Genomic DNA, 12,202 nt, shown 5'->3' on the forward strand with positions numbered 1-12,202 from the left:
TTCAGCTGGGAAGATCTCCAAGACGTGCCAACTGTTTCAAGACTCTCCATATTGACTGCTGACGGATGACTTCTCATTCGGGTGCGCGCGTATACTCATAAATCGAGATAAGGGCGTCTGGTCGGAAACTGTACAACAAACTAAAAACATTTCCTTTTTGAACTCTCCTGGGTCTGGATTCTCCGGCATGAGAGATGAATGAGTAAGAGGACTGTGCGACTGTGATCTGTGAGTCTGTCTCAGTCTGCGAGCAAGTATAGTAGACTAGGTGCAATTCTTTCATACATCCAGTCTGGCAACGTTGGAAGGACCCTAGAGTGTATATTTATTGGGTAGGGGAGTCGGAAGAATTTTCAGAGGTTCAGCGCAGTCAGTACTCAGGAGTAGTGTTTGGTGTGTCAAGCGGTGCTTTATTTTGCATTCATTTCCAATGGTATTCATCGTCCGTGGATTGCGTGAGTGGTTTTGACTGGCGTTATAGTCGCCCCAGGTATGTTGGCTATTTCAAAATTGCATAATACTTCGAAACTGTCGACATAAAGGCCCCACATCTCGCAGCTGCGAAATGCCTGTCACAATCCCCACCCTTTTCACCTGGAGCTTGGGCTTTACCAATTTTTGGATTCTTCGCTTCAAATTCGTAGTTTCCTGAAAAGCAGGACTAGTGTTTTGTTTCTTAACAGGCTTTGTCTTTCATCACAGGTAATAAACTTCATGTCCTAAGGAGCTAAGTTCTGTCAAATAGATAGTGCATAGTCAACAATTCTCAGGCGTACTACAATCTTCTTCTAGTTACAATTGATTGATTCATCAGTACTGTCAATGTGAGCAACATTTTTATGAGTGGTCAAAGTTGCATCACTTGGTGGTCATGTTTACTCAATCAGTAAACATGTAATTAGTCAACAGACAATCAGTTTCTATATGAAGCCACGTTCAGATTGGTCTTATCCCTTTGTTTACACAAGCACCTGCTACAGCTGGACATTCTTAGCCATCAAGCACCAATTCTGATGAGTTGAGGTTGTTTATGACTCTGCTCGTGCTTGTGTTTAAAAAAAAATCCCATCAAAATGTCCAGAAGCATCCCATTGATTCTAGGGTGATTAGCACTCTAGACATACATCAAAATATAGTAGCTGAGGTGAGAAGAGCCATTTGAGATGAGTGACATCCATTTATCATAATACGGACGCACAGATACTGCCCGTTTCGAAATGATATAAAAAATATTTTTTGCTCTTCATGGGATCTTAATTTGTCTGGAAAACTCCAGCAAGGTCCTCCTCCTCTTGCAGCTGCCACGAGTGATACGTCTTGTCTTTTCGAATGCTTCATTTGGCTCCCCACCAATTTTTTTTCCCCATCTCTGTTTCTCGCTCCCCTCATTCAGCCTTCCCTCGTACTGTGTTGGGTGTGAGAAGAGGGGAAAGCTCGGGAAGAAGAAAAACAAGTCAAGTCTCAGCGTGGAACTAACGCTGAGCTCACAGTAAAATCTCGAAAAGCAATCACCCGATTCTCCCGGCTTCGACGCCGGCTATTTTTAGTTTGGCAGTTAACACAGTTCACTCCTCTTTCTGTCTTGACGTCCTACGCGCGTCCGCCCCAACGAAGAAGCTGTCGTTGTGTCAACCGGAAAGACAGTGTTTTGTTTTACGATTTTTTTCTTTCTTTTTTTACGTTTCTCTGTGTGTCTCCACCCTCCCGACTGAATTGACTGTTTCCCGTTTCGGCAACCAATCGAGAAGAAAGAATTTCTCAATTCATCTTGTAGTCGGCTTTCAACCTAAAATTCTTTTCCTCACGAATGTTTGCGTAGGCTTGGGCATTACTATTGGTCGTGCCGCACGTTTTCAAGCCGTTCGACCTGACACGTCTGCCATGAATAATTGATTATTTTTGTCTTCGTTGTTTCTTACAGTTCGATTGTAGCGAAATTCAGCACTAGTGTTCGACGGGAATTTCAAACATGGACGCCGCGACAAACGAGACCGGTCGGAGCGGCTCATCTCCCAATCTCGCCAAGAGGTCGAGCAAGATCCTGGTCGTCCGCGTTCAGATGCTCGACGACACAGTGACGATGTTCCAGATTCAGGTAAGGGAGAAAAAGTTTTCTTTTTTTCTTCTTTCCCCATTTCCCACCAAAGTTTAGACCACAACTGTTGACGGGAGAGGAAGTGTTGCTGGAGGAAACTGGGGGTCAAAGGGCCGACATCAGTACACGAGAGTAGAGTGGAAAAAAAAAAAGTTTTTCTCCTTCCACACATGTTATCCCTTCTGTGTGTGCGGGCGCACGATCGCGTGTGTTAAGCATTACCCAATTAAAATTTCCCTCACCTACCATACCCAATATGGTCTTCTATCTTTCTCCTGTAGACTTTATGTTTTTGAAAGAAAAAAAAAAAATACCTGCCAGGCCTTAAAAAAACTCGTAGCGTGTAAATTGTAAATGCTGTAGAGTGTACGATTGAAGGCGGGAAACACCCGAACTTGGGTTACCTCTCCACCCTTCCTTTGAACCCCCCTTGGGCGGTGCACGTGATTCAGGTCGGATAAGCACGACATCGTGTTGGGAAAGGGTGGGGGGAATCCAGCGCGATCGAGGAAGTGCTGAAAATGGAGATTTCTCTATATGTGGAATTCAACACGTGCATGTTATCGCACGCGACAGTCCCCGTCAGCCCGTGTTTAAAGAATCGAAATTTTTACAACTCATCCATAATCATTTTCTATTTTTTTGTAATCGTCAGGCCAAAGCCATGGGGACCGTGCTGTTCGAGCAAGTGTGTCAACAGGTGAATCTATTGGAGGCTGATTACTTCGGATTGGAGTATACCAGCTCGGAGAACGTCAAATACTGGCTGGACTTGGAAAAGCCGATGAATCGACAATTGGAAATGTCGCTGACTGATCCTCTTTTACGCTTCGCCGTCAAGTTTTATGCTCCAGATCCGGCTCAGTTGGAAGAGGAATTCACTCGTTATCTCTTTTGTATGCAAATCAAGCAAGACTTAGCTCAAGGCACCTTGCAATGCAACGATAAGACGGCGGCTCTCATCGCGTCTTACCTGGTTCAAGGTGCAGCAACTCTACATCCTTGACCCACATGACTTGTGTGGATTTCCTGTAGGCGTTCAGTTTTATAAAGCCCTTTTTTTCTTTTGTTGGTTCTCCGTAGCTGAGTGCGGCGATTACGTGGCAGAGGACTATCCTGATCACACGTACCTTTCGTCATACCGATTTGTACCGCACCAAGATCCCGAACTGGAAAGGCGAATCATGGAGAACCATAAAAAACACATGTAGGTTTGACTGAAAATCGATATAATGCGATATCATATGATAACCTTTGGGTACTCTTTAAGTGGACAATCACCTGCGGAAGCCGATCTAAATCTTCTAGAAACTGCCCGTCGTTGTGAACTTTATGGTGTCAAAATGCATCCGGCCAAAGTAAGTTTATTTTATTTGATGAATCATTTACCATTAGTCATGAATGTGGATATTTGTTCAGGATCCTGAAGGTGTGCCCCTCAATTTGGCAGTAGCTCACATGGGAGTCTTGGTCTTCCAGAATTTTGCCAAAATCAACACGTTTTCATGGGCGAAAGTGAGAAAGCTGTCGTTTAAGAGAAAAAAATTCCTAATTAAACTCCATCCGGAAGCACACGTATACTTAACTTTCGACTTCCTCCTTTTACTGCAATTTTATCCCAATTTATTTTAAATGGCATTGCCGCTCGTAGGGAAATTACAAAGATGTCGTGGAGTTTTGCTTCGAATGTAGGGACGAGTGCAAGAATTTTTGGAAGAAATGTGTCGAACATCACGGCTTTTTCCGTTGCCCGACAGCCAAAAATGAACCACGCCCTAAGCCAGGTGTTTTAAGTCGCGGCTCGTCCTTCCGGTAAGTTCAATTTTTTGTCAGTCCTCTAAATTGATTTCCCTGCCTCATGACATTTCCTCTGTGGACCCATCTCATCCATTTTCCGTTTAGGTACACTGGACGCACACAAAAAGAGATAGTTGAATTCGTCCGGGAAAACTACGTCAAGCGGCAGTCATTTCAACGGTTTGTGCTTCTTCTACATCCGCTTGGTTATAATATGATGATTGACTGTCATCGGGCTCTTACAGATCGCAGTCCTTCCGACATACCAGCCCTCACCACACCGGCGGCGTCGGCACGAGTTTGTCTGTTCATCCCCTCCTGCCTGTTGGTGACAACGTTATTGGTAAATGTATTGACTAGGCCAATCCTTCGCCAGAGCAAACTGCAATTTTTTTTTTTCCTCTTTTATTTGAACAGTTGCAAATGATACCGTGTCTCCTGGATCGTCAGCCGCCATTTCAGACTCGCGAGCCAGGAGCATATCGACACCGGAAAGGACCGAAACGGTAGATGTTCACCACTCACGGGAACCTCGGTCAGCGAGTGGACATCGGGACGTTGACGTAGAAAGGGAGATGGAAGTGGAATCACCCGTCACTTCCAACAACTCAGCATCGTCTTCCAGCCCGCAGCATCCGCCCTATCAGTATCATCAACAGCCGCAGCAGACGCCATCTGGAGTCTTCCACTCATTGCCTCGGACGGCGGGTTCATCTTCTTCAGCGCTGCCGTCACCCTCAGCAGGTCAGATCCAAAGTCCATGTTCTAGTCCCAGTCTGACAAACAGCCCCGACCGAGGCAGTCCTCTTCCCGTTCCCCAATCCGCTTCCATGCAGTTCCAAATCGGCAGTGTAAGGTCACATTCACAAAGTGGTGGTAGTCAGGATGAAAGTAGTTTGTCGTCAAGCGAGTACACCGACCCCAACACTTTCCCCACAGAGGTAGCGGTCGGTAGGGATATGACTGTTTCGGCGTTAGAAGATCCGGTGTCAAGGGACTCTTATGAGCTGCTCTCCGAATCCGAACCCATTTTTTTCTCGCCCAATCGTATCATGAAGGACGAGGAAGTACCCTATATTCTTCACCGTCGGCTACAGACCTCAATGATCTCCTCCAAGTCTTGTGAGACGGTCATTAGACTAGAAGACGTTGGAGGCATCGAAGCAAGTGAAATTATTCAGATGGAGGAGGCTAGTGCCGATGCCGACGGATGTTCGTTCCATTTCCAGCGTAGCAGAAGTTTCCGGTCATTGCGAGAGAAAACTTACCGTGAGAAACCGCATGCGCTGTTTGCTCGTGCTAGGCTAGTAGAAATTGATTTGAATATAACAGATCCTCAACCGGTCTCTTATAAATCGTTATTCCGTCCCAAATCGATTGAATTTGTCTCGTTTCAAAATCTTCCTCCACCCGACGCCTTTAGTAGTCGCGACGATACTGTCGGTCCCGTTCTTGCCGACGTCAACCCACTCGCAGATTTAGAATTTGTTCCTTCACATTTTACCGCGACCGCAACCGAACCGTCTTTCGCGATAGTTGTTGATGTTGACAAAGAAGAAGAGCGGGAAGCGTCTGCCAACGAAGATGACGAGGCGGATGAAAAGATGTGCAGCTTAATGAGCCAACCAGAAAAAGAAGAAATCATAGCGACGGCTACGTCTTCCGTCAGCCTTGAACATCCAGTTGAAGACCAGGAGTCAGTCATAAGTTATTTACCGGCTGAAACGGAAGATGATGAAGCTCTCACAGCCGACGATGTCCGCGACGTTGATTTTGTCTATCAAGACACGCTGAGCAGTACTAGCCTGGAAGAGCATCTCATTTCCGAAGACCAGATTTTTGAGTTTGTTAACGAAGAAGACGGACTTCCAGATCCCGATCATCGTCAGCTAGGTACCGAAGGTATCTACGACAGAATGGCAAGCATGGAGTATGTCTTTCAAGCTCACGTTCTATCACGCATAAGCGAGCATTCTTGCGACTCGAAACTTTCATCCGACACGGACGACGGGGGCTGCGAAGATGTTCTTCACGAGCAAAACAACACGATGAGTGATGTTAGCAGTAGTTTTAAAGCGTCTGAAGCCGCCGTCGTCGAGGCCGAGGCCAAAGTCGTTTCTGACGATGCGGCTATGCCTCTTTGTTACTTACCTCCGCCGCCTTCCTTTGAGGAGACCACTCCGGTCAACGAGACAGTCATTTTCTACCCTCCTCCCTATCCGACAATGACGGACGAGTTCCCTTCCCCACCGAGCTCGATTGATAACCTGCCAGATGAAGAATCTTATTCCGATAGTTCTTCGTAACACAATTTTATGATGAACACACAAACACACACTTCAAAGTAATTCTTAGATATTCCCTTTTGTTTTCTCAACTCCTCGGTCGGATATCTAGTCTTTTGATTATTCATGATATTATCCATGACAAAAAGTCGTGGTGTATTCGTTATTTTTAAAGCATGAACTTGGAAGTCCATCTCCTATTGACATTTCTTTATCCATTTCCCAAAGTTGAATGTATTCCGCAAGCAACCAACGCGAACAAAAAAAGAAAAAAAAAAAAAAGCCGGCCAGACTTTCTCCCCCACCTCCCTACACATTTTTTTTTCTTTTTACCGTTCGTAACTTTTTAAATTATTATTATTTCCTTTTTATTTCTTTTTATTATTACTATTATTTTCTTTTTTTTTTTGGTTTTGAATTGGCTGAGTGTTAGATCGTTCGGTAGGTGTCAGGTCGTGTTACCAGCTCGATTGTACGCGCTGCTTGAAACACTCCTTCTTGTTATGTCTATCTTTCCGCTTCGTTTTTTTTGGCGATTTGATGGGGGAGATGGAGGGGCTCGGCTCAATTCGACGTGGCGATTGGCACAAGCTTTTTTTGTCACTATGTACATAGATTAAATTTCTTTTTCCTTTTTTTTTTAAAGTATTTTTTAATAGTAATTTTGCATGGTTTTAATGGGCTACTGGAATGTTTCTCTATGGAGCAATTTTTTATTAATTTATCCGTTTTCCCTTCTGTCTGTTAGATTCAACAGAACTGGTTGTTGCAAATTCTCAAGTACCTTATTTTCTTTGATCTAAAATAAATATATGTGAAACCCTTTGACTGGTTGTAAAACGCAATCAAGTTAAGCAGAGATTCCATATGGGCGTAATTTTTTATAACTACCTACCTGTAGGCCAAGCAGCGTGGCTCCGTCAGAATGGGCTCACCTTGCCTCGATCTCGACCTGCTCACTACGGCCATTAGTGTGACGATCTTTCCAATGAACACGTCACCTTTTTACGCCTCGGATAAAAAAAAAAAAAAAAATATATTTAAAAGAGGACACATTTCTATTATCACCGGTGTCGTACTGTGCCGCCAGCGCGTCGCCCCGGTTTAATCATCTCCCCTGCAACCCGTTGCTTTTTCCCTTACCTTCGAACTCATGCCAAAATGATGTCGTTCATCTTTCTTTTCTTGGAATCTCTTTTTCTCTGTCTTTTGAATGAAAGCTGTACGCTGATAATGACTAGTGTTTCTTGTTGTGGGAGTTTGTGAGTATGTTCTATCACTCCACAAGTGAGAGAAGTTGGGTCAATACCAACCTCAACCAGTCTTCTAGTCGTGTTGTTTCATAGTCGTCGGTAGCGTATTCCATTGTTTAATTCGTCTGAGAAAATATCCTCACCCGTGTTGATTCTCATCATTTTCCTTCTCTATGACTTGATTAGACTCAACCTTTTACGACCGTTAACGATTCCATGTGGTCGTCCCAATCCTACTCGGTTTTTGCGATTTTCACTGATCACGTAGCGACCAAGAAGTTTACCATCCTTTACCATTAAATTAAAAAAGTTCCAGCCCCATCTCATATAGTTTTTTATTACTTAAAAAAAATCCTAACTGTCGAAATCTGCAATGGCGGCCTTTTGCCACTCCTGATGCTTTGAAACAAAGAAAACGTTTCCGAATAAGGAATTATTCAAAAATCTTATTTATTTCCCCTCCGTTTCAAGTCTGGCCGGTTTGATTCCATTCCTTCTTATTCGTTTCGGTTTTTGCCCCAAAAGAGGTTTTCCAAAACTAGTCGACTTATAGAATCGTTGATTCTACTCATATAATTGCTCCTAACGGATGAAGGTTTTATGATTCAGAAGAAGAAAACAAAACAAAAACAAAAAAATACTCTTGTAATAGTGTTATAGTGCATCTTTCTTTTTCGGGAGGTCATTTTTTCCTTTCTTGTTTGTTAACGGGAAATCATGATAAGAAAAGAAAATCCTGTTCAATACAAATCGATGAATTATAATCTTGCGCGTCTGCATTCTTCTCTATCCACTAACCTTTATTCGAAAATGCGAACTAACTTGAGTGGATTTGATGACTGGTGAGTGCTACAGTCAATCTATCGGTGTCTTTTCGTGTCGTGCAGTACTTTGTCTCGTATTTGGTTCTATAGTGACTAGTTGTTTTGTGATAAATGTCCGTTTTTTTTTTCATTGAAAGAGAAATTAATTTGATCCTTATTTTTCTTTTGGAAATGATCAGAGGAGGAACCCGTTGCTGGTCAACTAGGTGAAAAAGAAGACCCTGAAGTCCAAGAAACTGTTGAATGCGTTCATCTGAACAAATCACTGTGAGTATTTTTCTTTTCTTATCTTGTGATTCGGTTCGATTTCTAAATCTTATTGGGTGAATTTTTTGCAGGAATGGGATCGCAGGAAAACTGCCTTCACCACCGCTGTCACCCTTGTTGGGGCATTCGATTGAAAATAATAACAATATTAATAATAATATTGGTGCAAATACGTCAGCAAAATCGAGCAATGGACCAATAGATGGAGAAGTGCGCCGCAAGGTAACTACCTCGTACTTTTCGATGACGAGCAAGCCCAGGACTTAAGTGTTCGACATTAGGGATCGGCGGGATCACTAATGTTCTTTGGTGATTAAAACCAAATATGGGACGTAGACACACTGCTCGTTTCATATGGGACTTAGTTTCGAATCAGTTGCAAATCGCACTTGATCTCTGCAATCACAACACAAATTTGAATGTTTTTTTTTAATGCAGCGCCATCCGACCGAAAAAGCTTATTACATCGCCAAAGAGTTGCTGATGACCGAGAGAACTTATAAAAAGGATCTGGAAGTTATTGATCTGGTACTGTGCATTCCGGCTGAAAACACATAGTCAGTCTCGAATTATTATTTATTTCGTTAATCCAGTGGTTTCGCGATGAACTAACAAAGGAAGAGTATATGCCAGAAGAGGTGCTGACTCTTCTGTTTAATCATGTGGATCCTCTCTATGAACACCACACCCTTTTGCTCAAAGAATTGGAGCATCGCATGGCTGCCTGGTAAAAATCTAATGACTTTCTCCTCCTCTAAGTTGATGTCTGACATTCTAAAACAGGGAAGGTCGAACGACTGCATTCACCAAAGGGGACGTTCATCGTATCGGTGATTTGTTACTAAAAATGACCAGCAAATTAGAGGTATAGTGGAACGGTTTTATTTTCTTCCACAACGAAGGGCCGTTTCAAATGAGAGCTTTTATCTTTCTAGCTATATCATCGATATATAGAAAAACATCGTCTTATCCTTGAAAAACTTGAGCAATCATTCAAGCGTAATAAGACATTTGAGCAAATCTACCGTGACTTTGAGACTCGCAAAGTTTGCTACTTGCCGCTTAACACGTTCCTGTTACGACCACTACAGCGGATCCTTCACTATCAACTCATCGTCGAACGTAAGTTGTAAAAATCGAAATCACCCAAATTCAACTTTTGATTGTTTGGCTTATTTATTACATAGGCCTTTTGAAGCACTATGAACCAAATCACATTGATTATAATGATTGCACGCAATCCAGAATGCAAATGGAACATATCATCACAAACGTCACTCACAATATCCACGCTACAGTACGAGTATAGGATTGAACCAAGTTCACATTCAATTTTAATTGCACTCCTCTGTTTACAGGAAAATTTTGTCAAATTAGTCGAACTCCAAAGAGACTTGGTTGGGATTGATAATGTTGTTAATCCCAGTCGTCAGTTTCTCCGAGAGGGCTGCCTCCAGAAGCTCTCCCGCAAAGGATTTCAACAACGCATGTTCTTTCTGGTATTTTTCTTAACATGGTTGTTGATGTGTTCATATCGTAATGCGGTTTGATTTCTACAGTTCTCTGACGTTCTCCTGTACACCAATCGAACTTCCGGTCCACTATTGCAATTTAAAGTTCATGGGCAGCTTCCTTTGCGTGGTGTAATGGTGGAAGAAAGTGAACCCAAGATGGGGAATCAATTTTGTTTCACCATTTATGGAGGCAATAGGTAAGCCAACAAATTTATAGGCAAAACTGGTGAAGATTATATTTAAGCTATCGACAAAATCTACCGATTAATAGGGCCCTCCTAGTAGCTGCAAATTCACAAGAAGAAAAAGATAAGTGGCTCGAAGACCTCATGCAAGCCGTCCAGGAAGCTAGGGAACTCTCCGATGATACTTCCAGAATAAACTATTTTTCGTTGAAATCGTGCAGTAAGCTGCTTGCCGTCGATGAAGTGTGATCTGTATTCATATCCATACTCATTGATAGGTTCTTCAGAGGAAGTGCTTGATAAAACCGGAGCTACCGAAGATACACATGCTAGCACCAGTGGAAAAGAGAGAACACAACAGCAAAGGAGTAATACTACTGTTCACGTTTGTTGGCATAGAAATACATCCATCAGCAGTCGCGATCAACTTCTGGCACTTGAGGTATTGTGATTATTTTTGTCTCTTTAGTATAAATAGTCTGTTCTTGTCTAGAATGTCACACAAAAGAAAGGCTTGATACAATTTTTTAGAGTGCTTTATACATAGATATAGGAGGCTTTATAAAATACCTGTTGTATTTTAATATTATTCTGCACAAGCCTATATTTAGCTTAAATTAATTATTAATTTTAACGAAAACAGAATCAGCTAAGTGGTTACCTGCTACGCAAGTTCAAAAACAGTAATGGATGGCAGAAACTCTGGGTTGTTTTTACCAACTTCTGCCTTTTCTTTTACAAGACGTTTCAGGTAAATTGCCACGATCAATGCAGTTTTAACTCACTTTCCAGTGTTTAGAATTCCATTATGTTTTCGGTGTAGGATGATTTTCCTCTAGCAAGCTTACCTTTGCTTGGCTATTCGGTAACGTCACCGAATGAGAGGGATCACATCCAGAAAGAATTCGTCTTTAAGTTACAGTTTAAAAATCATGTTTATTTCTTCCGGGCCGAAAGTGAATACACCTTCAACAGGTAAAAAATAATGTCGAGATGTTACTAGATTGTAGACTAATAAATATCGATTGAAAATAGATGGATGGAAGTCATCAGTAGTGCTACTCAGCACTCAGGGCGGTTGCGTCTGTTCAGCCGCAAGGAAAGTGAAACAGTATCGCCACGTTTTTAGTTGCTGAGGTACTTTGTGTCAAGCAGCGATCTATCAAACGAAGCCGATTGCCATTGCATGTTTTATCTCCTAATTGACTCGAAATAGTGACTAACATATTGCCTTCAATGCCAAGCATATAAACATGTTGTGCAACTAGATGGCAGGTTACCTAAATAATTTTTGTTCTCGTTTTTCCCCTCTGCTTCGTAAACTGGTTAATGATTTTAGAATCATCCTTTCCTAATATTTCATCTAACTTGACAATATGTATTGATTTTAAGCGAAATGGTGTACATAACAAAAGCCATCGTTAAGGTGACATGAAATACACCAGGATATTCAACCGAAGCCCAATTTCATGTTATGCTTAATGGAAAAAGTGCCCATGTACACCGTCTAGAAAAACGTTAGGACATGTTCAGTATTAGATTAAATCTGGTTGTTACGACTGAAACGAAAATGTTTGAATTCCAGTCCATATTTTGAGCCAACGGAACAGTTTCAGCCTTGTTTGAAGAAACATTGGTATCCACCATTTTTTTAAATTTCACATAAAAACATTTAATTACCAGAAATACAGATATAACAAGAACACTAAGTCATCCTTCATAAACTCATTCACTTTTGAATCTAAACCTTGTTTTTTCATAGATATATTTAGATTAAAAAACTTCATAGGAAACGAAATGCTGGACAACTGATCCATCCAATCCAGCAACACGAAGTAACAAACCATATAGTCCACAACACCACAACGGCAAGACAGCACTTCAGTAAGTTGGCAACCCGTATCCAGAGTCACAGATTAAAATAATAACGGAACAAAATTGCTGTTTCTGTATCCTGTATCCTTTAAGATCCAAAAGGATTA

General features: G+C 42.0%; 1 protein-coding gene across 2 annotated transcripts; it reads left to right on the plus strand.

Annotated features, from left to right (window-relative positions):
- The first annotated feature begins 331 nt into the window (after nucleotides 1–331).
- Nucleotides 332–11,679, plus strand: LOC116933553 (FERM, ARHGEF and pleckstrin domain-containing protein 1). Of its 2 annotated transcripts, XM_045172740.1 has the most exons (25): nucleotides 353–490; nucleotides 559–702; nucleotides 1,922–2,095; nucleotides 2,751–3,078; nucleotides 3,179–3,302; nucleotides 3,366–3,453; nucleotides 3,515–3,670; nucleotides 3,747–3,907; nucleotides 3,998–4,072; nucleotides 4,138–4,235; nucleotides 4,310–4,636; nucleotides 8,434–8,521; nucleotides 8,593–8,743; nucleotides 8,960–9,049; nucleotides 9,115–9,248; nucleotides 9,305–9,386; nucleotides 9,457–9,643; nucleotides 9,709–9,818; nucleotides 9,880–10,020; nucleotides 10,081–10,232; nucleotides 10,307–10,440; nucleotides 10,499–10,662; nucleotides 10,864–10,971; nucleotides 11,044–11,195; nucleotides 11,256–11,679. In XM_045172740.1, exons 3-25 carry the CDS (start codon nucleotides 1,970–1,972, stop codon nucleotides 11,347–11,349), a joined length of 3,270 nt encoding a protein of 1,089 aa, XP_045028675.1. In that variant the 5' UTR covers nucleotides 353–490; nucleotides 559–702; nucleotides 1,922–1,969; the 3' UTR covers nucleotides 11,350–11,679. The 2 variants fall into 2 exon arrangements, with proteins under 2 accessions (XP_032797199.1, XP_045028675.1); XM_032941308.2 differs by lacking the exon at nucleotides 559–702 and having other exon boundaries at nucleotides 332–490.
- The last annotated feature ends 523 nt before the right edge of the window (nucleotides 11,680–12,202 follow it).

This window comes from Daphnia magna, linkage group LG1, assembly GCF_020631705.1.
Source record: "Daphnia magna isolate NIES linkage group LG1, ASM2063170v1.1, whole genome shotgun sequence".
NCBI classification, from domain to species: Eukaryota; Metazoa; Arthropoda; class Branchiopoda; order Diplostraca; family Daphniidae; genus Daphnia; species Daphnia magna.